Genomic DNA, 27,778 nt, shown 5'->3' on the forward strand with positions numbered 1-27,778 from the left:
CGCTAATTTTTCGATATTTGTCGTCCGAAGGGTCCAGCTTGAAAACGCTTCCTATTTCGTGAAAATCAGTCGCCTCTATTAAAAGTTTTTGGGATACATACATACATACATACATACATACATTTAAACAGACGTGAGATTTATATTAAAAATTAGCCTGGGCTCCTGGCGTTGCACGAATGTCGGGGGAAGCAAAAATGTTAGTAGGCAGGCAGGCATGAAGACATACCACGAAGGAAGAAAAGAACGTTGAGAAAACTTGGCGTGTTTGCTGTTGGGTCAATCGCCAATTGTATGTTTAAATTAAGGCTGGAAAAGCGAAAAGAGACGATGACTTTCGAAAATATCAGCGAAATAGGCGGTCCTATTCTGTAGAAATATGTTAAGTTGAGGGTTAAAAAATAAATGTTTTTGGCCAATTTTTCGATATTTGTCATCCAACGGATCCAGCGTGAAAACGATGGCGATCTCAGGAAAATCCATCGTCATTGTCGAAAGTTTTAGGCAGACATCCATCCATCCATCCATCCATCCATACATACATACATACATACATACATACATGCATTATAACATACAAATGACATTTATATTATAGATGAAATTATTATAGATGGGATCTCATGGATTAAATAAAGGATTACATTCGAAATTCCGGATTAATTCCCAAGTTTTATCGAATAATTCATGAGTTCAATAAGATGCATCTGAATTATAAAAATAAAACGTGAAAAATCGAAAAAGCAAAAAAAGAACAAAATAAATAAATCCATGAAAATAACAATAAAAAAGGCTCGCAACGTCTCTTCTGTGAGACAGAGGTTGCAGGGAAGAGAAAAGAACTTGTTTACATTGGACTTGAAGACGGTCATATTGTAATCAGCTGGAAAACAAGTAACGGAAGAGTTCCACAGATGTGCAGTTCTTAGAAAGAAACTTTGTTCATGGAATCTACGTTTAGGTTTAGACTCAGATAAAGAGTGGGTGAAATTGTTGATAGTGTTTACAGTCAAACGAGTGTTTCTCGTGAATGTTTGTGTGGGACCATAGATTGAAGCTCAGACGAACACTTACAATGAAAATAACGCTAAACCAGTGACAGACTCGTAACGATCTTCTGTGAGAAAGAGGTCGCAGTGAAGAGAAAAGTTTGTTTAGATATAAAATTGATATGAAATCCATAACTGTAAGATGTAGTTTATTGATACATTTCTAAAAAGTATAATTACGTATTTGAATACCAGGTAAGATGCAAGTGAATTATAATAAAAAAGTGTCAACAAATCACAAAATTAAACAAAGAACAAAAAATAATTACAAAGTCTCAAATTACGAGAATATATTTCATTTATTCGATATTTTTACATTTTTAACATTCTTTTTTTAAATCTCGTTTCAAAATGGAGATTCCGTTGTTTCCTTTGAAAGATTTCGACGGACAACAATAAAACACCTTCAAACCCATTTCTTTCTATTTACCAGTCGGTCATGCAACGGCTCTTAAGGTAGCTGCAGATCTTGGGATGACTAGCGAAACGGTTGTAGAGAGCCATCATTCTTGGATAGTTGCTGAACATGGACTTGTTCTGCATGTACATGTTCTCCATGCAACAATAGAACATCATGTCACACCACATCATCTGGAAGAAGAGAAAAATAAAATTAACCACATTAGATTAAGAATGACTAGTTTGAAAAAATTCAAATATAAATATATACTAAAACGCAGATTATTCAATTTAGTGTTTAGCCGATGTCTATAAAATGGTCTGAACTGCTATTAAGATCGTAATGCGACTAATAATTCCTTGAAAATAATGCACCGTCTTTCATTGTACAGGTGCGGCGTTTTTATACATGGCTTTTTCCACTTCTGTAATAGTCGTTTATTTTTGTCCTCTCCGTTTCATCTAATTGTTGCTATACACTTTTTTTATGACACAAGGAAACAATCGTAGAACTTTTTCTTGGGGATTTTATTTAGAGAGAAGTGCCGCTGGAGAGAGATTTATGATTTTTAGCTAATTATGTACACCGTAATTTAACTTCCTAACTCAGCTGAAATCAGTGACGCAAACTGAAAAAATTTTGTAACATGTCGTCAAGGTTATAAAGTGTTTTATATTATTGTTTAAAAAAAACTTTAATCTATACATCAACAATTCATATAAACCTTCCCCAGCTTATCATTCTATGATGGAATTTACGATACATTTCTTTGTCGTTGAGATGCAAAAACTATTACACCAAACTTAGAGCGCGCCAAACAAAATTTGCTTTCAATCACCTCATAATTAAACAATACCAAGATCTCTTGGAAAATAAACAAAGCACAAAGGTTTTTAAATCTTTAACTTTTAATTGAAGCCCAAATAAACCTGTTTCTTAGCAAAAACAATAGTCCCTCGGAATTTTTATCTTGGTTTTTACCTAGCCAACTGTATGCCTCCAACTGGCAACTCAATCTAAACGAAAAACAAACCTTGCCACCTTTAGGGAAAAAACCCTTTTTTCCAACAAGATTGCTAAGAACATGTACACATTCATACGGACGAGCCCAAAAAAGTGACAGCGAAGGTTGTGCTGTCATCCAGAGAAAAATCATATGACAGACTGGCTTTAACCGATGTTTAAAAATTGTCTTATATAGACAGATCTATGAGAACATCTCGTAAACCGTGACGACATGTAACTCTGTACGTTCTATAGCGTTTTAACTACTACCCATCGCTCTAATTAATGCCAACTATGTCTGGAAGCAAATATGTTTTGTAAAACTGGTTTATTATCATGCGTTGAATGTATATTATGTCAAATTAACACTAGCTAACTTTATTGCCATTGATGTAGACTTCCGAATCTGTAATAATTCACTAGTTGGCTCTATATCTCTGTATAACAGGCAACATTTCCAAGCAACGTATTCGTGTCAGAGGTGATCATGTCAGAGTTCTGGTGAGATTCCAAGAGGTGTTGGCATCAGGACTCTTCATGCTCAGGTCGCTTTTTAGTCTTCTTGCAATTAAGCATGTGTAAAACATTGTACTGGAAATAAATCAGCGGAATACAACATGATTTCCGTTCTGCGAGATTTACAGCAGATGTAAAATAAGCGAATCTCTCGACTAAGCCTTCCTTTTTAGAGCAAAGCCTTTTGACATATCAAAGGACTTCTCAAGTATTAAATCATTCCCCTCTGATAGGTTCATAAGAGTCGTGGTTGATGAGCAAAAATCAGAAGCTCATTACATTAAAGCTGAGTCCCTCAGGGGTCCATCCTGAGCCAAACTCTTTTCCTCATCTACATCAATGATCTTCCAAATGACATCCTAAGATTATCCCCAGACATTTATGCTTACGACACTACAATCTTTGGCAGCACTTGAAAGGCCGTAAACGACGAAATTTTTTTCTGATTCTCTATCCTCTGGTCTTTTACACGTATGGCAATGAGAAAAGGGGTGGCTGGCTAATTGTAATGCGTCTAAAACCAAGTTTCTATCATTATATCATCAACGTTCTGATTCCCGGCTGGCATCAATTGAAATGAATGACTCTCGTCTTGAGGAGGCTTCATGTTTTGTCAAGCCTCTAAGTTTGACCTTTAATCCTGATCGTAAATGGAACACGTACATCAAATACACTGCCAAGGTCCCTCAAGTATCTATTTCATTGCGGATGCAATTCTGTTCCTATATAAGAGTCAAGATCGTCCAAATATGGAGTATACTTGCAATATCTGGGAAGTACCTGCTAGCAGCACTTTATTTTGCTCTTACTGAATTCAAAATAGATATTGTAACCTAGTAGGGGATGCCTTCTTCTCGTCCCTGCAAATTCTTTCACACAAAAGATACGTTGCGAGCCTGTCTTTGGTTTATCGTTAATTTCACCGGAAGTGCTCGTTTAAGCTCCAATCTAATGTACTCCTCTCCAAGAGTTCACGAAAAACACTCGTCTAACTGAAACCACTATCAATAATTTATCCCGCTCTTTTTCTGTGCCTAAATCTTTATAAATGCCAGGTACGGCCGTTGATGGAGTACTGTTGCCACATCTGGGCAGCTTATCCTGCCTTGACAGAGTGCAAAATAGACATCGTAGCTTAGTGGGGGGGGCTTTTTTCACTTTCCTTCAACCTCTTTCCCACAGAAGAAACGTTGCGAGCTAGCCTCTGCTTTATCGTTATTTTTATGGCAAATGCTCAGCTGACATTCAATCTATGGTTCTCCCTCGCCAAACTTTCACAAAGCCAAAACCACTATCAATAGTTTCCAACACTCTTTAATCTGTGCCTAAGCCTGAATGTAGATTCCATGAACAAAGTTTCTCTCTTAAAACTGTACGCCTGTGGGACTCTCTTCCGTTTGCCTGCTTTCCAACTGACTACCATCTGATTGTCTTCAAGTCCAACGTAAACAAGTTCTTAACGAACCGTCCCCCATAAGAAATCCAATTTACAAAACTCCCACTTCGTATGTCTACTACGCGATAATCACATTGACTAATGTATACCCATTAACCCTTATTCTCGAGTGGCCTCCGCGCGTTGATAAATGGTGATTCCTATGTAAAAAAAAAACAGTCAGATATCACGGTTCACTTGTGTTCTTTACAGACGCGTTCTTTCAGAACGTGCTCATGCCATATCAAAGATCTTATTGTTGATTTTATATGCTGGCCCTTTCTGCTTGTGCGGTAATAACACTTCTCAGTTGTTCTCATGATATTATCTGTATGAGGCGTAAAACATTGTCAAAACTGCCTGTTTTTTTCCTTTCATCGATTTTTTTTGTTTCAGTTATCGATTATCGATACTTATCAGAAACATACAAAATCTATCCAAGAACACTACCAGGCACATAAAGAACATTTTTGTAAAATTTCAAAAAAATCGGCTCAACCGTTTAGGAGTCCATAGGGAACGGACACACATAGATAAAATTCCTATATAATAGTAGAGAAAGAGATATCCTCTATCTCACGCTTTAACCGTACGCATGCAATAGCATCTAACAACGAAAGTTCACCACGCAGTTATACTTGCTTACATATAATGCCTACAATCTCTGTGAATGGTGACATATTCTCTTGATCAAAATTGATGTATCAAAAACATAAGGTTTCATACTAAATATAAAATTTATTAATTTTAAAACTCACCTGATCTCCCATGAACCACTGGTTTCCGCCATTGCGCATGCACAGAGTCCTCTCCATGAAGGGCATGATCCTGTTGAAGGTGTTCATGTATCTCCAGTACATGTAGTTCTAAAACCAAATGAAACGCGTTATTGAAATTAAATGTATTGCTGGGAATTCAATTTGATAAAGTTTCTGCATATCGGTTGTAGATAAAATTTTATTTGGCAGAATTATCACGGAGTTTACATATACCCGCCTCTGACCATTAGACAGAATCATGTTGAACTTCGGAATCTTTCTGTCGAACTCGGGAATCTTTCTATTATTGGGGCGATTGATCGTAATCGGAATCGGGAATTAGAAAAATCGGAACATTGGAAGGTATCGAAATCGGAAAAATGTGTGCGTATTTCCCGATGCCAAAACGATTCTTTTATTTGTCTTCTTTTAATTAACTCGGTTTAAAACTATTTTTTTTATTGCTAGTAATAATAATAAAGTAATAAAAATTTATTGATTTTAAACTACCAGTAAACCGAAAATCTGTAGATTATACTGCACAAGTTTATTTAATTATTTATTTATTTTTAGGTTTAAAAAATATCTGCCCATTTTTACGGTAATCGGAGTAAAAATAACAACGCTATAGTTAAATATTTACAGATTTATAAAGAATCGGAATCGGGAATTTAGTACGGAATCAGTAATTGTTTCGGAATCGGAAAGAATATTGGAATCGTCCTATCACCAGTATATGCACATAGTTTTGAACGGAAAATTTAATTTAATTCACGTGGGCACATTCTATCAGATATGACTGGATAGAAGTCCTTAGAAAGTCACAGTTATATGTTCGGTCGTTTTCACTGAGAATTGGGCTTTCAACCTTCAAACGAATATCACTTTTACAATGTATTTTTCCAAGTTCTCCCGTCGGTGAGATTTAGTCTGGTCATCTGAGGGTCCTCAGATGACTGTAGAGGCCGATCCTTGACCCGCAGACTTTATTGCAGTGAAGGCATGTGTGGGTGGTCGGCTAGGTAATGGAAGAGGTGGGAGGAGCTGTTTTGCTAGTAGATCTCTCATTTCTCTGCTCTCCTCGGAACACCACCATGTCGAGGTGGAGAGGCTTGTGTGTTCCAATGAACTTGTGAGTGATAGGTAGGGCCACCCATGGCCGTAAGGTCGAGGGGAGGTTCCAAAAAGACCTCAAAGCCGGAGTGGGCGGACTATGGTAGCAGGGCGAGCTCTACGACGGTCTAAAAGGCGGAAGCAGGCTGCAGCAAAAATGGGCGCCCCGTTGTCTTAGTCTCCGTGCAATTGGACTCTGGTCTGGTCTTTTGCCAAGACAATGTGGTGGCTGTCTATTCACCAGTCACCTCACCTTTAAAGATTCCATGCACAGACGTTCTCCTGAAGGGTTCACTTATCGATATATATATACATACATATATATATATATATATATATATATATATATATATATATATAACCCAACAAAGAAATTTGTTTTAGTTCTTCTAAGTTTCTCGTGCAATTTGTACAAGAGAAACGAATACATTAATAATTAATATGAATTTTCCCATATTTTGGTTGGTGGATTTGGTTAGTTGTTTTTTTTTTTTTGTTGTTTTACAGCATATCAACTCTTTTCAAATTATTTAATACCGAATCTAGTAATTTTGAAGAACAATTTTTTAATAGAATATATTTGTTTCTTTTTTTCAAGTCGGTTTCTATTTACCCTATAGTTGGGACCCTCACAAGTAATACCATTCTGGGTCAGAGTTGATTTGGAAGCAATGGCAATTAAAGGGTGGCTGCACACTTTCCAACGCTCGCAAGCTGTGGCCTCCCTATAGAATATAGTTTTAGGTCATATCCAGGACCCAATATTTTGGGAGACTTTTTCTCACTATAGAGTATTTAATTAATACCTAGATAAATGAATAAACCGATGACCCATATTAACCAACATGTCCCTGTGAGCAGACGGCTTGCCAATCAGCCTTCACTGTTTTTTCGAACAGTAATATCAGTTTAATCTGGAAGGTTATGAGATAAAAGCTTTTGTAAGTATATTACGGATACGAATGTCATAGATTCTATACACTCGGTAACCTAACCATCATCAAAATTTCTAGCAGTAGTATCAGCAGTGTGCTTAAATCTAAGCTACATCGATTGCGGAGGCGCTGGACGTAGTTGTTAGTGGCAAAATCTGAAATTAATACTTACGTCGTAATTGCAGTTCATGTCACCGGATCCCATCATTCCACTGGATCCCATATTGGATCCCATCATTCCACTGGATCCCATATTTGATCCCATCATTCCACTGGATCCCATATTGGATCCCATCATTCCACTGGATCCCATATTGGATCCCATCATTCCACTGGATCCCATATTGGATCCCATCATTCCACTGGATCCCATATTTGATCCCATCATTCCGCTGGATCCCATGTTAGAACCCATCATGCCACCCTCAGACCAGTTGTACTGAAAAAAAAACGACAAATAAAATATGTCATTCGTAAACATCTTATTAAAAAACAAATTATTATCTACTAATTTTTTTTACAAAATAGGTTTCATTTATCAAGGCCCGAGGTCTACTCAAGTATAACGATTAATGCCTGTACGGTGGTCATCGTTAGTGGTGGAAATTGAGTATAAGATAATTATTCAGAGGCCGGCTCAATAAGAATATGTTTACATTGGATTTGAAGACAATCACATTGTAATAAACTGGAAATCAAAGCAGGCCAGCTGAACAGTGTGCAGTTCAAGGAAAAATATGTGTTCATGACATATGCGTTTAAATTTATGCACATGTAGAGACTGAGGGAAGTTGTAGATAGAAGTTGTAGCTAGGTGAATGTTTTTCGTGAAAGTTTAGCAAAGTAAATTAGAGCACAGACGAGCATTTGCCATGAAAATAGCAATCGAACAGATATAGGCTCGCAACGTCTCTTCTGTGAGGAATGCTATTGCGAGAAAGAGAACATTTCCGAACTAATGTTTGTTTTTTATATAAATCTCATATATAAAAATAAAGGGTAAATTTCGCTCTTAAGGATTATCAAAGTTTTCCTTACGGCATTATTGGGGATGTATTTCGAGCAAATGCATGGCAGAGTATCCCTTCTGATCATCTTTCCTGGAAACCAGTTCATTTCTAAACTGTCTCATTTAAAATAGAACGTAATTCGTCCCTTTTCGAATGAATTCTTAATCACGGGGAGATGACCTATATATTTGCTATACTCTCTCTTTCTCCTTCTCTCTCTCACTCTCTCTCTCTTTCTCTCTCTCTCTCTCTATCACAAGCACTCAATGTATAATAATAGTTGGAGGTCATTTATAGAGAAATGAATAATACTGGAATCGTCCATTATATTATTAAACGTGGATTAAGGACGTCAATAGAAGAAGACAATCGGAAAGGTGTCTCCTCTCTAGGGGAGGAGTATCTCGGACGTGAGACGCATAAGAATTAGCTACCCAAACAAATATCGTCCATCGCTCCTCTGCTAGACGTAATGCCTGGGAGCGAATAAGGGAATACAAAAACCAAACCATCGTCTTGAGTTATTTCTTATGCGTCTCTTTGTAAACTTCCTTAAGAGGAATCCTCCAAAACAGACAGCAGCAGAACCAGATACGTCGTTATGTATTCCTGTTACATGGCGACGCACCTCCATCCCCACACGCTCACTAGAGGAGACCTTCACTAGGCGGGCATACAAAGAGACACCACTAACGATCACAACAAGGTCAAAAAGTTTAAGAAAAGAGTTAATTACACACCAAGATTTTTTTTTTTGGCATGGATTTCACCACTTATCAAGGCCCGAAAGCCTCTCTGGGATAAGACTTATTGCGTGTACAGTAATCAACGGGATGGAATCGTAGTAATACTTTATTATTGGCGATATGATAAAGTGTCTTACTTAAGGGGGCGGTTCATCAGGAATTTGTTTATGTTGGACTTGAAGAAATCAAAGTTGTTGTCAGGTGAGAAACAGGTAAACGGAAGAGAATTCCACAATCGTGCACTTCTAAGAAAGAAGCTCTGCTCATGGAATCTACGTTATGATTTAGGCACAGATAAAGAGTAGGGAAAATTAATGACAGTAGTTTCAGCTAGACGGTGTTTATCGTAAAAGATTGGCGAGGGGGAACTAGAGATTAGAGCTCAGACGAGCACTTGCCATGGGAATAACAAGAAAACAAAGACAGGCTCACAACGTCTCTTCTCTGTGAGAAAGGTTGCAGGGTAGAGAAAAGGGCATCCCCCACTAAGTCACGAAGTCTATTTTGTACTCTGTCAAGGCAGGATAGGCTGTTTTTAGCAGCTCCTGCCCATATATGGCAACAGTACTCTATCCTTGGACGTACTTGGCTTTTATACAAATAGAGAATTGCATCAGTAGTGATATATTTTCTGGAGTGGTAGAGGGATCCCATTATCTTCCCAGCGACCTTGACAACAAACTTTATGTACGTGTTCCATTTCAGATCAGGAGTAAAGGTCAAACCCAGAAGCTTGTCAAAACATCGAGCCTCCCCAAGACGAGAGCCATCACTTTCAATTGATGCCAGATGGAGGTCAGAGCGTTGATGATTTAAATATAGGAGCTTGGTTTTAGATACATTAAAAGAAAGCAGCCCCCTCTTATCCTATTGTACCACTCGCTCAAGGTCAGAGGGGAGAGAATCAAAGAGAAAATGTTAAGAACTCACACCTAGACGATCACGGAACATAAATAGGCTTCAGCACAATAATTTAGGGTTGACACAGTGAAGAAAGCTACTGTAGAGATTAATAACACGTCAAATAATAACAGGACACATTAGATGAACCCCTATGTAACATAACATGAAATAAATGGTTCTATTCTTTTGACAAGCTTCTGGCCTTTACTCCGTATCTGCAATTGAACACTTACATCAAATTCGTTGCCAAGGTCGCTGGAAAAATGGTGGGATCCTTCTATCGATCCAGTAGATATCTAACTGCTGATGCAATTGTCTACCTATATAAGAGCCAGGTACATCCAAGCATGGAATATTGCTGACACATCTGCGCAGCGGCTGCTAGGAAAATCTTATCCTGCCTTGACAGAGTGCAGAATAGACTCCGTAGCCTAGTGGTAGATGCCCTTTTCTCTTCCCTGTAACCTTTTTTTTCACAAAAGAGACGTTGCGAGCCTGTCTCTGATTTATCGTTATTTTCATGCCAAATGCTCGTCTGAGCTCCGGTCTTTGATCACCCCTCGCCAAACTTTCATCTGGCTGAAAACATTATCAATAATTCCCCCCACTCTTAATCTGTACCTAAATCTAAACGAAGATTCCGTGGACAAAGCTTCTGTCTCAGAACTGCACACCTGTGGAACTCTCTTCCATTGACCTGCTTTCCAGCTGACTACAATATGGTTGTCTTCAAGTCCAACGTAAACAAGTTCTTGATGAGCCGTTCCCCTTAAGTATCCAATTTACAAAATTTACGCTTGTAACGATTAATATATTGCCCTTTTGACCACTGTACACTTTTTAACGCTTATCCTCGAGTGGCTTCTGAGCCTTGATAAGTTGTAATTCCCTTGTAAAAAAAGGTTTGTATGTTGATTTGGTACACCAGAACACACCAACATCACCACAAGCACTAATATAAGTAAACACATTAGTCCCCACTGTCCTATATACCATATAATTTTTTTTAACTATAAGATTATAGAAGGTGTTCCAAAAGTAGCGTCTATTTTTTTTAACTAAAAAATTGAACACCTGCGACGATAGGAGTAGTACCATTAAAACGAGCGACGTTTTGTGCGTCAAAATTCATTTTCTACATAGTTACCACCATTCTCAACACTCTTTTATCAGCGATAAACGATGGCCGCACATAGGCGTTAAGAGCGCGCTTATTTATACAAGGGTTGCTCCCAAAATTAAAGCCTCCTATTTTTTAAACTCAAGCAGTTAAAAAACTACGAAGACAAGAGTGATATCATTAAAACGAGCAACCTTTAATTTTCTACATAATACCCACCATTATTAATACACTATTAACAAAGGGGCCCTGTCGGTGTGGCATTAGAATACGCCGACTGCCCCCCTGCAGAGGTCAAAAGTCCCTCAATGGGGGTCCTGGATATGACCTTAAACTATATCCAGTGATGAGGCCCCAGCTTGTGGGCTTTGGGGAATGTGGAGCCACCCTTTAATTACTATTGCTCCCAGGTCCACTCTGACCCGAAGTGGTAGTACCTGTTAGGGTTTCAACTATGGGTTAAATAGAAACCGACTTGAAAACAACAAATATATTCTAATGAAAAAAAAATTCTTCTAAATCTTTGGATTCGGCCGTAAATAACCCGAAAAGATTTAATGACGCATCTCTGCTTTTGACGTACGTTCATGACAGGTTTCGCTTTCTTAGGGCCTCACACAATAAATATCTGCAACAGAGAGATGTAACTTTCAGGTCATGGATGTATTTTTAGTCATCATACCAATGCAATCTCTTCTGATCCATTCAGGTGGAATATTAGATTATGTAATCGCTATCCAGCATAAATCTATCCATAATTAAACTTTTATACCGTTGGTGTGATATTTATTTTAGATGAAACTTCTTGTAAAATATGTTGATGTTCATGTTTATATTAATACCGTTGTACCTTTAACGTACGTACGTGTCTCACGGTTTCCAGATTGTAAATTATTCGATCGAGAGATCGTATTGTTACAGAGAGAGAGAGAGAGAGAGAGAGAGACAGACAGACAGACAGACAGAGAGAGAGAGGTGAGTGAATGTGGAGTGTAGACACGTTTACAAGAACCGAAGGTCAGCTGACCAGATTACGTATGAGTGACGTGCTTGGCTCGATCGAGGAGATTTGATTTGAGCTTTGAAGAAGACGGACGTTTTTCCGTGGTCTCCCCCTCTTAACTGGGGAGGGGGGAAGACGAACGCTGACGTGTGTGAAGAAGAACCCACACAAGCAGATTTCACTTCCACCTGCTGCAGGACCTCTGGGGAAAGTGAAATAAAAAACTATAAAACACATTCATCGTCTTGGAGTGATAAATCTTCGTCAAACAGGTATCAAGTCTCCCCCCAGAATGAGAAATTCCCAGATGGTCCAACAGCGAGAAGAAGCAGAGGTAGGTTCAGAAATTACATGTCACACACATGATTCCCTTTATGAAAATCAAACACACAACTATTTATATTAGAGACAATCACACGGAATCTTCTTATGTTATATAGAAAACGTAAATGGCGCCCCACAGTGATAACCCTAGTGAGAACTCAGATGAAGAACAATATATAACAGTATTATTTAAAGGAAGCATAGGATGGGATAACTCACTCCGAACATTTAATTAGCATATAGATACGTAAATTTAATGTTTGGATGTAATCACTAGGGCTATGACAAGAGAATATTCTTATCATCGTCTTGACTCTCGGGTATATATCCGACACAGTAAGACGCTGTTAATCAATCGAGAACCACATCTCTCTAACAAACATATAAAAGATAAATATTAAATGATATATTCTCGATAGTCAAAATAAGTTTAGATAGTTAAAATAAATCTATTTTTTACTTAAAATTATTTCTCATCGAAGAATAATTTATTTAGATCAAGTAAAGATTAGATACCCCGTAGCATAAGACGAAGATTGGCACACATTTCAAGTGACACCGGTTGTTCGACCTTGACATTGCCGGCGGTTGTTTGTAAACACGCCAAATAGCAGGTATGGTCGAATGTTCGCGAACAAGATTTAAAAAAATATATATTTACAAAACTTTTTCAGATTTAAAAGAAAAAATATATATTTACAAAACATTTTCTTTAATATTAAATATTTACAAATCTTTTTTCTATTTACACAAAACTTTTAGCGTAAGTAACAAAACGAACGTAAATTTAACACAATATATTTAAATAAATGGGTGTCTCTGTGAGTGCGTTTTTTAATATATTTACAGAAATTTTTAATAAAACTAATAATAATAATTATTATAATTGCCATAGCCTTATTAATCCTTTTTTTAATAAATACGATTACCCAATTACCGAATACGAAATAAAAAAAAAAATGAGTGATGTCGCTTTTGGGCCGTACGTGAAACTAAAATATACTTTCTTAATCTTCCCGCTAAGATCCAAGGATAGTATCTGTTCTGTCTAAAAGTATAAAGTATAATGATATCGTGTGGTTTCCCTTCGCGCATTGTGTCCGACTTCTATACTGATATTGTAGATAACCCGTAATTACCCAATATAGTCAGCCACTATATTAACCAGTTTACTATTTTTATAATTTTCCCAAAAAATGTACAATAATATCGCGGGGTTTCCATTCAGGCTGAGCGTCCATAGAATGTCTAGCAGTAAATTATTGTATATGAAAGATGCTTCTTTGGAATTCTAGCAGGTCTGGCGAGTTAGTATAAGTAGAAGAAATGGGTGACACGTTACCAATAATTATTATTATATTCATACTGACTTATTTATAAATAAAAGTGTTGATATTATCTTGAAAGGAATATAACTCTACAATTTATTTTTGTATAGATAATGACTTCTAGTATAGCATTTCAACGCATGACTTTGAGTAACAAATAACAAATTGTAATATATATCGATATCGTGACATTTGTTAGAGAATGGAGAGAGAGAGAGAGAGAGAGAGAGAATTATAGTGTAGACACGTTGGCCAGAAGTCAAGATCAGCTGATTGGATTGTGTGTGAGTCATGTGATCAGGTTAGCTGAATCGAGGAGATTTGCTTGGGACTTGGAAGAAAGCGGACGACTTCGCCGTTGTCTCCTCCCCTTCGCTGTATGTGTGGAGGGGGAAACGAACGCTGACGTGGTAGAAATAAGAACTAGAAGAAAAAAATAACACAGGCCAAATTCACTTTCCAATCTTCTGCGAACGATCTGGAAGATGAATAAGAAACTATAGAACCAATTTCTTGTCTTGTAGTGAAATAAATCTTCGTCCCTAAAAACAGGTACCAGTCTCCCTCCCAGACGAGATGTTCCAGATGGACAAAGAAACAGAGGTATGTGAAAATGCATGATCACACACACAACGACATTAACTCTGGTAAGATAATTAAAACTCAATCCTTTATTTAAATTATTTAAGACGGGAGACATAGAAAACATATGTCTGCGCCGTATATTTAACACATTATTATGATCGTGATTTTTGTGCCATTATTGTTTCTGGACCCATACGTTTTATGCAGAGACAGTCACAAAAGAACATTAAAACTTTGACACAAACTTCCTCAGTGAAAGAAAGATTTATTTATTTTCTGTGTTTACTACACGAGTCGCCGACATGTATTTAACATCAGTATATGTTCTCTTTCTAATCACAACGTTGGCCGGCTCCCTTTACACAACATCAAATCCAGCTGTCTTTCAATAAACGAGACCAGACACAGTCTTATCTTAATACACGATACCTTACACAGCTGTCTCTCAATATACGATATCAAACACAGCTGGTTCTTAATATACTGCACCAGATAGAGATGGCTCTTAATCGAGGGAATAGGAGGAAGAGTACCCTTTACTTGTCTATCATAACTTTCCAATCTTAATGCGTCTTTTCCTTTCTCATCTATTCGCTTCTTCACACTTTCTTTCCGATCTTTATAGCTATATATGACTTTCATTCCGTGCCATCATAATCACGTGACGGCTTAAAATATAGCTCGGCACGTGAGCCGTCATTTAGTTACAGCTACAGCTACGTAATACATAAACCGTTAAACAAATGTGTATTGTAAACTGACTCACCCTGAAGCGTCCGTTCTTCCAGTGGAAGTACCTCATGTAATCATGCATGATTTCATAGAAGCAATCGCAGATGTAGTCACACCTCATCATGTCCATGCTGCTCTTGGGGTAAAAACCTTGAAAATAGAAACGTATGGCAAGGCTTAGAATATTTTTCCATTAACTTTAACTATTAGATTAAGAACTAAGTTTTTTTTTTACCGTTGTGTAAATCTACATCTTTTAAGAGTAAAATAAGAACTAATAATTATTTAATCAATGATGTATTCTCCATTCGTGTACATAACTTTTCCCAGCGTCCAACGAGATTCACAATACTTTTTCGGTAGAAGTCACTTTATTTTGACTCGGAAATGCAATATCGTTTTAAAAAAAATGGCAAGAACTTAGTTACAAACCCAATACACTAGGATTATTACTAATTAATTAATTAAAATTACACAATCATAATTTATTTTAAAATATCGATGTGTATAGTATAGATATTAATTAAAATAAACTTGCTCAGAAATATTTGGCCTTTTGTTGTAAAAAGGAAACCTTTCAGAAAAAGTACATAGATTTGATATGTCGTTGTATGCTTGTATTCGTGAGAAAGAAAGTCAACAATATTTAGTCGGATGGTACGTACGATGTACTAGAGAGACATTGTTATTATGTAATAGGGCTGTGACAACTGAATATTTTTTTTCATTTTTTTTTACTCTCACAGTTAGACACACTTAATCAACCAAGAACCAAATTAGTCTATATAAAAACATAAAATATTAAGGGTATATACTCAAGAGTCAAAACAATGAAAAGAATATACTGTTGTCACAGCCTTTGTAATTAATTGTGGAATCGTGTACGTGGCCAACTCCAATAATTATGATATGAAACAATGATCACTAACAAAGCGATACATATGCAGTAAGTGTTACTTTTGTCGTTTGACTTTGTAGTTTTCTGGACGTTTATGACAAATGCACAATCCGCATTTTCATATATTTTTGTTAAATGAATAAAGGATGACGTTGGAAATGCGACAACTATGATCAAATTAAATTAGTTTAAACCTGATTTTTTATACAGCATGCATGTTAAGAAAATTGGCGACGACTGACCATTGATATCACGCGTTATCAACACGAATTGAATCTGACTGTGATTGGCAGTGGGTCTGAGAGCGTAGCAATATGGCGAACAATCCGAACGGAAACAACTAAAGACATGAAACGTCAGTACCGCATCGATCTGGGGGGTTTTCCATACCATTCGTATGTAAAAACAGCTCGATGTGCCACAATCGCCACCAATTTTCTGCAACGTGCATGTTGTACACGAAATTGGCTTTGTACTAATTATAATCACAGCAACTTGGGCTTATTTATTTATTTATTTATTTATACATAATTGCATAGCGACTTGAAACAAGGTCATTAATTAGAGGTAAACACGACGACGACTGAAAGTTATATTAGAGAGTTTTAAATTTAAATTCAAAAGTTTAACAGTCATTATGGAATCTGGTTAAAAATAAAAGACATTTTGCGCTTAAAATAACTTATAATCAGTGAGCTGGAACAAATATACAATCGCAACTATTTTATGACTCATTATTTTTTTGTCTCCCGACAAAAGGAGGGTGGGCCTGTAAATTCACTCTTGTCCGTTCGTTCGTTCGTCTGTTCGTCCGTTCGTCTGTCCGCACTTTTCTCAATAACTACACCTTGGAATATTTTGAAATTTGGCACAAGCATTAAACCTGTTATGATTATAAAAGGAGGTGCTTTTCGGGTCAAAATGGCTAAAATTGACACTGTTGTGCTTATTAAAAAAAATGATGCTTTGGATTTTTATAAAACTTTCTTAAAAATTGTAACTAACTGATTTCTATATAATTTTGTTTGTGTATACTTCACTATAACCTTTGGGTGTGCCACAAGGGATCTTTTAGGGCTAATAAAACCACTCCATTTTTGGGACCATTCTATGATATTTGTACAAAAATTTATGTGTATGTCTATTTAGCCGTTTTGCACGGTGCTGAAGTCTAATTTACATATCTTAAAGCCTTGGGAAATTTCGGGGCTAAATGGGGGGGGCAGTGATGGACTTAGCCATTTCTTTATTTGCATGGTGCAGAACTCAAATTTACATATATTAAGCCCGAAAACTGTACTGTTTGTCTATTTTAACTAAAATTTGACGTCCCCTGGGGACTTTTGGGGCTAAATGAGGGGTGGCAATGCTGAACTTAGTCATTTGTTATGCCTCGTTCACTGTGGTCTTACGGGGGACCATGAATGCTTTAATGTTCTTGAACACGCCAAAGCTGTCAACTTGATAACGTCGTAGATAAATAAACAGCGGACATCTTTTCTTTCTTGATCAGAGATAATCTGATTTTTCCCTGCAGAGAGGATTTCTGGAATTTTATTTTAAACAAGCTTGGTTTGCAGGTCTGGGGAGAGGATAATGCTTTGCATTGGAGAAGAAGGAACAAGATCTGACACATACTTCATGTCGTCACTCGGCGAAATATATTTTCACTATATGGCAAGTTGTTTGGCCACCTTTCCGTGGGTGGTTGACATTATGTTGCCGTGGCATTCATCAAGGGGAGAGAATTTGACGTCACTACAGGGTTGAACGACAAAGTAAATGATGCCCTGTTTTACACCATGGTCAAGGAAATCCTCAACGATGTCCACAATGAGCAGCGGTGCAAAGCAAATGGTGCGTTGAAGGCAAGGATCTTAACGTTGACGCTTCCAGATGATTAAAAAAATGCTCGAATGTATTTGTTCTTTTCTGTTTCAAACACTGAAACACACAGAAATGAAAACCAAAATGTAATTATTTATATTAAAGATAATGGTATCTTGCTGTTTCAACTTACCGAATTCTCTGGACAAGTACCTGCAGATGGCCATGGTCTCGGGCATCCTCATACCACCGTCCATTTCAAGACAAGGCAGGTAATTACAGGGGAAATCTGAAAGGAAAAATAATATAGACATATATGAGAATGCAAATAAGTTTATTTTAGTTGGGAGCATTAGTAGTGTATGTAATAATACAATAATAATAACAACAACAGAAACAATAAAAACATCAATACTAATAGTAATGCGAGTAAAGCTAACCAAATAATGAAAAAATAATAATCACAACAATGATAATAACAACAATTATATCAATAATAATGATAAATAAATAATAATAATGATAATAATTATACAGCATAAGAAATAATAACAAAAATAAACATAATAATAATATCACTCAACAAGACCAGATGTTGTAATAATTAACAAGAAAGAAAAATCCTGTCAAATCGTAGACTTTGTTGTCCCAGCTGACCACAGGGTGAGTATGAAAGAAAACGAGAAATAAAGCAAATACACAGAGCTAGCCAGAGAGTTAAAAGGGATTTGGATGATGAAGAAAATCAAAATAGTACCGATAATAGTAGGAGCACTAGGAACAATTCCGAAAAGCTTCAAAAAAAGAATGTCAGAAATTGGAATTAGATGAATAACTGCAAAGGTACAACGACTAACGATAATGAAAACGACTGAAATATTAAGGAAAACCCTTGAATGTGGAGAATAATACAAGAAGACAATATAACGAATAAGTGTTACAAGGAATGAAGAACACCGAAACTGGATATCTACAAGTTCCACGCCCCATCATGCATCCCCCCATAGTTTCACCACCGCTCCTCCCAATAAAAAGTGACACGAAAGAGCTGAGAAGGGTCAAGAAAGACTGAAAGACCAAGGAGAGAGCACCAGCCAGACCTCGCTTGGACAAGCGCAAAGAGAACTGGGACTTGGGGGGGGCTTAGTGCCACTCGAATTCCAGTATAAATCAATGGCCACTGCCAGCGAGCAATCAATGGTAAGAGGCGGTTGCGATGATGCAAATTCATTTGCAAATGCTATCGAAGGATGTGGAGAGAACTGGACGTCTGGGGAGATTTGTTGTGACTCAGTCTCCAGAGAACACCACGGGTTTTCAATCAGATCGTTTGTTGACTTATGTGAAAGCTCCATGTGAGTCAATAATAATAATAATAATAATAATAATAATAATAATAATAATAATAATAATATTAATGATTATACAAATAATAATAATTATTATAATAACGATAATAATTACGATAATAAGGACAATAATAATTTTAAAAAAAACACAGAAGAGAAACACAATCTGACAGCTGCACAAAACAACGCGATTAGTACCAACTACATTGAAGATAAAATAATAGAGTTCAAAATAGACTTCGTAGCCTCGTAGGAGATGTCCTTTTCTCTTCCTTGCAACCTCTATCTCACAGAAAATATGTTGCGAGTTTGTCTCTGATGTATCGTTATTTTCATGGAAAGTGTTCGACTGAGCTTCAATCTATGGCCCCCCCCCCTCGTAAAACTTTCACAAGAAACACTGGTCTAGCTGTAAACACTATCAATAATTCCTCCCACTCTTTATCTGTGCCTAAACCTTAACATAGATTCCATGAACAAAGCTTCTTTCTTAGAACTGCACGCCTGTGGAATTGTCTTCCGTTTTCCTGCTTTCCGGTTGACTACAATATGGTTGTCTTCAAGTCGAACGTAAATAAGTTCTTGATGAGCCGTTCCATATAAGTTTTCAAATTTACCAAATTTTGATTACTAATGATTACTATATTGTCCAATTTCTACTGTACACTCTTTAACCCTTATCCTTGAGTGGCCTCTTGGCCTTGATAATGTGGTGATGCCTATGTAAAAAAAAAAAAGATAAAAGAGAAGAAAACAGTAAATGTAGACAACATGCGAACAAATGGTCCAAACATGAACTGTCACCTATGGAATTTCCACTTAGTAATTATGAATACAAATGCGTCCTACTAAAGTTGTTCAGAGTTGTCTCCCTTACTCATGAAAAAACGCGTCATTTTGAATGACTTGATGAAAATGCAATCTTTAAATGCAATCTTTTGTTTCTGTCTCGATTCAGAGTGGCTCTTTTAGAATCTTCGCCACATTAAAAAGAAACACCAACCATAAAACCATGTAATAAAAAGGGGAATCTAAAAACTAGAATGATACAAGGATGATAAAAAGTAAATCGAAACAGAATATGATGTTCATATACGTAACATGACATGTGCTAATAAAAAGTACAGGCTCCTTCAGTCTTTGACAGGCTATGGATACCCACGTATGGGTGCCTGCTTGTGAAGTTTTCGTGGCAGGAGTTGCGCAACCAAGAACTACACGTCTCATGAGTCGATGTTGTTAAATACATGTGGAAAGTGAATTGTTTGTACAGGACGACTGGAAACAATTGCCAAAATATACAGAGAACGCATACAGCGCCTAGAATTCCCAAATGGTCACCCAACTGGTACTAACCAAGTACATCGTTGCTTATCTGTGATGATCTGACGAGAACCGGTGTGTTAATATACGGCATAATTACGTGCTAATAAATGTCGTAACTAAATCCGAAATGATGTTCTTTGGATTATTCTTTCTTACATATAATCTTTTTCAAATATTAATAACCAATTGTACGAGCTACTATGACATTTATTCATGCATTACTTAAGACACTGCTACTTGTTTTTTGCTGCTGTTAGTTGTTCACTAGAAAAGCACATTTAACGTAAACCCGTTCCGCATTCACTCGTGATTTGATCTCTCCGGTTTGTTTCTGGACAAGTGTTTAGCGAATTATGTGCAAGTGGACTTTTTTTCCTTAATCACCGTTTTGTCGCGAATGCACGTCTGTTGCTTACAGGTATTTACTCATCAAGCCTGCGCGAAACTCTGACTCTTTTCTCTTAGAGTTGTGTGACCTCTGTTCTGCAACTCTCGCCATTTCTAGGTAGCTTCTCTCGTACACCTGCATAAAACATGTCACAAGTCTCTTGCTGATGGGATATACTTATACTATATAAGTCCAAGCGAAACACTAACTCTTTTTTTCTTAGAGATTTAACATTTATGTTCCGCATTTTTCCCCATTTCTAGGCAGCTTCTCTTCTACTCATCTTGCTGACGGGTTTTACTCATCAAGTGTGAACGAAATACTGATTTTTTCTCACAGAGTCTTGACTTTTATGTTCTACCAATCTCGTCATATATTGAGTTTCATAAATTTAGGATTGGTATGAATAAAAGGTGAAGTATAGTTTGACAAATATTTCCACAATATATATATATATATATATATATATATATATATATATATATATATATGTATATATATATATATAAGTTTCGTGGTTTAATTTTAAATTCTGAAAAAACAACATATAGAGGCATATATTCGATTTAAGAATTTATTGCTTGACAGAGGAATATATATAAAGGGTTATTTTTAATTTCTTTAGTCCATGGATTTTCAACAATGGCTCACATCATCAGAGGAAATGAAATGTAATTATCAAAATGTTCAGCTGCATTCAGAGAATGGACGCTATTTGCTTAGCAGCACAATTATTGAAAATAGTTTTTGAGTGGTTGTGGATAATTATATGGAGAAAAAAAACTATACGAAAAGAGCAGTTGATACAACCTGGGTAGTCTATTATCAGGAGTCCAAATTCATTCGGGGTTACAAAACCGGGTGGGCGAAAAATAGGCCCATGGGAGAAAGTGATATTCCCATATAGCGAAAGCATACTGCTCAATCTTGATATTTCGAAAAGTATACCAGGATGTCTTATTGTGTTGCGTTGATTGTGTGTTATTTGTGTTGGTCCAAATGCTTTCTCGGTGTTGACAAAATATATCCGAAATTGGTTGGATATACCATTCCATTGTAATTATCCTCAGGAGTAATAGAATTCTAATTATCCTCATGAGTATTAGAATTTGAACATAAGATTATATATATATATATATATATATATATATATATATATATATATATGTATATAAATTCAAGCTTGCGATATTCAAATGTATGAACTAATGAACTCAACGAGGTTGTTAAATGGTGCTCGATAACAAAAGAACAAAATATTTGTTTACTATTTTTCGAAGGTAAACAGTTACATATGGTCGCTACAAACAGCCATCTGTTTCAGTAAATGAGACTTCGTCAGGCAAATCTTAACCATTCGATGCCATAGAAAAATGGTTCTGGGTACCCTGAGGAAGCCTCACTGACTGAAACAGATGGTTGTTTGTAACAACCATATGTAACTGGGTACCCTCGAAAAAAAGGATATATATATATATATATATATATATATATATATATATATATATATATATATATATATATATATATGCATAAGGAATGAAAAAATACCAGCGGTGGTTGACGTTATGTTTTAAGAAAAATAGAAAAACCGAATGAAATTATTAAAAAATCAACGTTTCGCCCTTATTTCAGAGGACATCTTCAGGATAATTGAAATAAAAATGACTTTTTCTTTTCTTACATTTTTATTTCAATTATCCTGAAGACGTCCTCTGAAATAAGGACGAAACGTTGATTTTTTAATAATTTCATTCGGTTTTTCTATTTTTCTTAAAACATATATATATATATATATATATATATATATATATATATATATATATATCTGTGTGTATGTGGGTGGCTGTGGCTGTGTGTGTGATTTCACCTCTGCTAATATAGAGAAACGATTCTTGTTCTGTAATGCAATTTATTTATTTATATATACGTAGGTCTTTACAAAAGTAAATCAATATAAATTATTATTTAAAAAATATTTGACTAATATTAGAGGTCCAAAACTTAATGGAGAGATACTTATATATACTAAAAGCAACCTAGCGTTGTTAGGTCGTAAAATGCGTATAAATATTATATTTAAATCTATACAGAAAGTGAGACGTCTGCATGCGAGTATTACGTTTTTTTCCTAACCAGTTCAATTATTATAAGTAAAAAGAAAAAAATACTAGAACTGAGATCGAAACCAAAACCTATAGACAGTGAGTCAAATACGATAACCATTAGGCCAACTTGACACGTCGTTTGAATGGGCTTTTTTTTAAAACTGACTTAATCTATACATAAGGATATTGTAATGTGAATGATTCACGCATGCGAATTAGTGGAACAGTTTTCACACAGATAAAATTCTGATGACCCCCCACCTATGATTCTTTTTTTAATTTTGAGTCCTTAACAGGCTTTATTCCAGATAAAATCCAATTAAATTATTTATGCATGTCTGAATATTCTATATACCAAATTTCATGTATATAGATAAAAAATTCGTTCAATAATAAGGTTGAGAAGTGTCCTCACACGCCCCACATTTTCATGTTTATAGATATACTAGCAGGCCGCCCGGCGTTACCCATTCGTAAAATACACGTACATATTATATTTTAATTCATACAGAAACTGAGGCATGTACATGCAAGTATTATGTTGGTTTTTTTTTGTAAAAAAGAAAAAATACTCGAGCTGAGACCGAAACCAAAACTTTAAGACTGAGTCAAGTACGATTAAATAGTGAACCAGTTTGCCACGATAATAAAACTGTTTTTAAACATACTTATCCCTCACATCAGAAATCTGTCATATGAACGAATCACGCAGGTGCATCCATTGAAAACATCCACACGTCTGAATACCTTATATAGATAATTTTAATTTTGTAGATCAAAAGTTCGCTGAGTATCTAAGTTGAGAAATGTTCTTACACATATTCTCATTCATATACATATATATATATATATATATATGTATATGCATATATATATATAAATAAATAGAGAGATACGCATATATATATATATATATATATATATATATATATATATATATATATATATATATATATATATATACACTAGCAACAGTAGCCATCGTTGACTGGGTTCAAAAAAAGTCTATAGAAAATGGACTCTGATTTATAAAAGTATGATAAGTTATGAAAAGGAAGGGTTGTAAATTTGGGTTGAATTTGGGAATATCAACCCAAAGCAAAGTATGATGGAAGTAAAAATAAAATAGATAAACCCTATAATTTATTATACCATATCTGTTCACACTGAAACACTTATCACAATATTCTGTGGATCTATATTAAAAAACCTTGTTAAACTTTGTGACATATTTCCATTCTATGGAGGTCAGGTGCAAACGAACACCCCATAATTTTATTATACCATATTTCTTCAAACTGAAACATAAGTATCAAAGTATACTTACGCAGATAGATATGAAAAGTCTTTATTAAAGTGTATGCTTATTTCCATTCTATGTAGGCCATGCGCGAACGCAGACCCCACAATTTTATTATACCATCCCTATTTAAGTTAAAACATACTTATCAAAGTATTCTTATGTACATGTATATCAAAAACACTTGTAAACGTTTTATTTTTTATTTTTATTCTTTTTATTTCGATACTTTGTGGACCAGGCGCGAACCCAGACCCCCCAATTTTAATGTACGACCGTTCTGCCATATCAAACATACCCATTCCTGTATCTCCATACATCTTCTATTATATGTAATCAGTGTTTTAAAATAGTCAACCATATAGGAGCCTATTCGTAACCAGACACACACACACATTCAGCTTTATATTATATATATATATATATATATATATATATATATATATATATATCCGTATATCTCTCTGTCTCTCTGTCTCTCTGTATATATATAGAGAGAGAGACATACGTATATATATATATATATATATATATATATATATTTATATTTCTGTGAAAATATTTTTTATATACACCAATCCTTACTTAAGAAGTTCAATGTAATTACACACCATATAATGAATAAATGACAAAAGTCTATATTCCAAATTTCATGCTGTTGACAATCTTACAATTTATTCCTTTAATTCAATTTACATCTACAATTCTTGGGAGTATCTGTTTGGTAGCACAAATTATTATATCAATTCATCACCCTCTAAATAATCGTATCAAAGAAAAGCAATAATCAATTCACCAAAAGGAAATAAAATACATTTGGGCATAATTAAAAAATCCGAAAATTAGAAGTAAAGTTACAATTACATTATTATTTGCGTACATTACGCCATGTTGAACTTAGAAATAAAGTAACTGAAACTCAAATATTTGTATTAACAAATTGCAATTATACACTACTAGAAATTTTGTATTTAGTAATTAATAAATTATTATTTATAATTAATATATCTATATTTACCCAAACAACATCAATAATTATAGTATATTCAACATATTTACACACCCACTCCCTTTATACGAAACTTATTTAAAAAAACACACACATATATGTATACGAAACTTATTTTTTTAAAAATACACATATATTTATACGAAACTTATTTTCTTAAAAAATACACATATATATACGAAAATTATATTTTAAAAAAATACGCATATATTTATACGAAACTTATTTTTTAAAAAATACACATATATTTATACGAAACTTATTTTTTAAAAAACACACATATATTTATACGAAAATATATTTTTTTAAATACACATATATTTATACGAAACTTTTTTTTTTAAATATACATATATTTATACAAAACTTATTTTTTTTAAAAAACACACATATATTTATACGAAACTTATTTTTTTTAAAAATACATATATATTTATACGAAACTTATTTTTTTTTAAAATACACATATATTTATACGAAAATATTTTTTTAAAAAATACACATATATTTATACGAAACTTATTTTTTTTTAAAGTACACATATATTTATACGAAACTTATTTTAAAAAAAAAACATATATTCATACGAAACTTATTTTTTTTTTAAATACATATATATTTATACGAAACTCAATTTTTTAAAAATACACTTATATTTATACGAAACTTATTATTTTAAAAAAATACACATATATTTATATGAAACTTATTTTTTAAAAAATACACATATATTTATACGAAAATTAATTTTTTAAACCACACATATATTTCAATTGTTGGTTATATTAATTTATTTATTTAATCTGAATTTTAATGAATACATAATTTAATTGTTATTGCTGTTTTAATTAAATGTATTATTACAAAAATTATAATTTTTTATAGCCCTTAATTCTATTGCTATAACTATATTTAGTTTCAATATACGAATTCCTTATGTAATATACATCTTGTCCATGTATTTAACGCCGGCCAAATAGGACATAATACGCATGTACTCAACACTACCGCGTCCATTAAAATAATGGAGGGTGTAGTTAGGCATGTCTGGATGGTTGTTGAGTTCTGTCGAGCAATTGTAAGTATGACTTTGCTAACAACGTCATGAAAAACTCTGTATATATACTATTCAACTAAATTAAGTTGTTAGTAGCAGTGAATGACGAATAGATCGGAAACGGATCTCAGACCCACTATGTACTTTTGCCCAGATAAAATCTTGTAACTTTATTTGTAACTAGCCGTTGGGAACGCCGCTTTCCTTGGGGCAAAATACGCTTAAATATGATACTTTAATTTGTACGGACTTCGTATATATTATTATAGAGTCGTGATTTTTTTTATTACATTTTCACCCCAAACAAGGCGCATTGCCACTTTGGTGTAGGGGGCTACTATCAGGGTCAGCAACTACGGGAGAACTATGTAGGGATTTGGGCAGCAAGATGTAGGTTCACGTTGCACTTGAACTTCTGCATGTCAGTACTGTTAGGGAAGCAGGATCCTGGAATGGAATTCCAGAGTCAAGCGGTTCTGGGGAAGAAACCACTGGAGTAGAAAGATCTTTTACATCTAGGGATCTCTACTGTGTGGGGGTGCGATTTAGCTGCCTGTCGGTTTTGTTGAGGGTGTCTGCATCGTGGGGGCACAAGTGTTTGTCAGAGCACTCACCATTAAAATACTTGTAGAACAAGCAGAGGGGTGCAACGTTTCGTCGATGGGACAGAGGCTGAAGCTTAGATGCCAGTTCAGGGCCTATCAGATTGGCGACTCTTTTTTTAACCTTGTCTAGGAGCGAGAGACTAGTAGTAGACGCACCAGCCCAGATGTGACAACAATACTCCATACATGGGCGAATGGTGGCCTTATAGAGATACAGGATACTTTCAGGTGGCAGTAGTTTTCTAGCACGGTAGAGAGAGCTTACCTTTTTTTGCAGCGGCCCTGGCAATGTTTTCAAAAGAGAAAAAAGTATTTGGAGGTTATCAGCTAGAATCGAAAACAAAACTGTAGCATCTGTTGCCAAGGCCGCTGGAAAAATGGTGGGATCTTTCTATCGATCCGGTAGATATCTCACTGCTGATGCTATTCACTATCTATATAAGAGCCAGGTACGTCCAAGGATGGAATACTGTTGCCACATCTGGGCAGGAGCTGCTAGAAAGGACTTGGCCTGCCTTGATAGAGTTCAAAATAGACTTCGTAGCCTCGTAGGAGATGTCCTTTTCTCTTCCTTGCAACCTCTATCCCACAGAAGAGATGTTGTGAGTTTGTCTCTGATGTATCGTTATTTTCATGGAAAGTGTTCGACTGAGCTTCAATCTATGGTCCCCCCTCGCCAAACTTTCACAAGAAACACTCGTCTAGTTGTAAACACTATCAATAATTACCCCCACTCTTTATCTGTGCCTAAACCTAAACGTAGATTCCATGAACAAAGCTTCTTTCTTAGAACTGCACGCATGTGGAATTGTCTTCCGTTTTCCTGCTTTCCGGCTGACTACAATATGGTTGTCTTCAAGTCTAACGTAAATAAGTTCTTGATGAGCCGTTCCATATAAGTTATCAAATTTACCAAATTTTCATTACTAATGATTACTATATTGTCCAA

General features: G+C 35.3%; 1 protein-coding gene across 1 annotated transcript in view; it reads right to left on the reverse strand.

The window, feature by feature from the left end:
• Positions 1-1,475: 1,475 nt before the first annotated feature.
• The window catches only part of LOC145265282 (S-crystallin SL20-1-like), a 27,452-nt gene continuing 1,149 nt past the window's right edge, over positions 1,476-27,778 (reverse strand). The window contains exons 2-6 of the mRNA XM_080121061.1: positions 17,881-17,976; positions 14,997-15,112; positions 7,384-7,650; positions 5,164-5,271; positions 1,476-1,640 (exon numbers count right to left, since the gene is read on the reverse strand). Of these exons, the coding sequence (XP_079977187.1) occupies positions 1,476-1,640; positions 5,164-5,271; positions 7,384-7,650; positions 14,997-15,112; positions 17,881-17,976 (752 nt within the window). The remainder of the gene's footprint in view (positions 1,641-5,163; positions 5,272-7,383; positions 7,651-14,996; positions 15,113-17,880; positions 17,977-27,778) is intronic.

This window comes from Euprymna scolopes, chromosome 40 (assembly GCF_053919585.1).
Source record: "Euprymna scolopes isolate OS-2025 chromosome 40, ASM5391958v1, whole genome shotgun sequence".
Lineage (NCBI taxonomy): Eukaryota > Metazoa > Mollusca > Cephalopoda > Sepiida > Sepiolidae > Euprymna > Euprymna scolopes.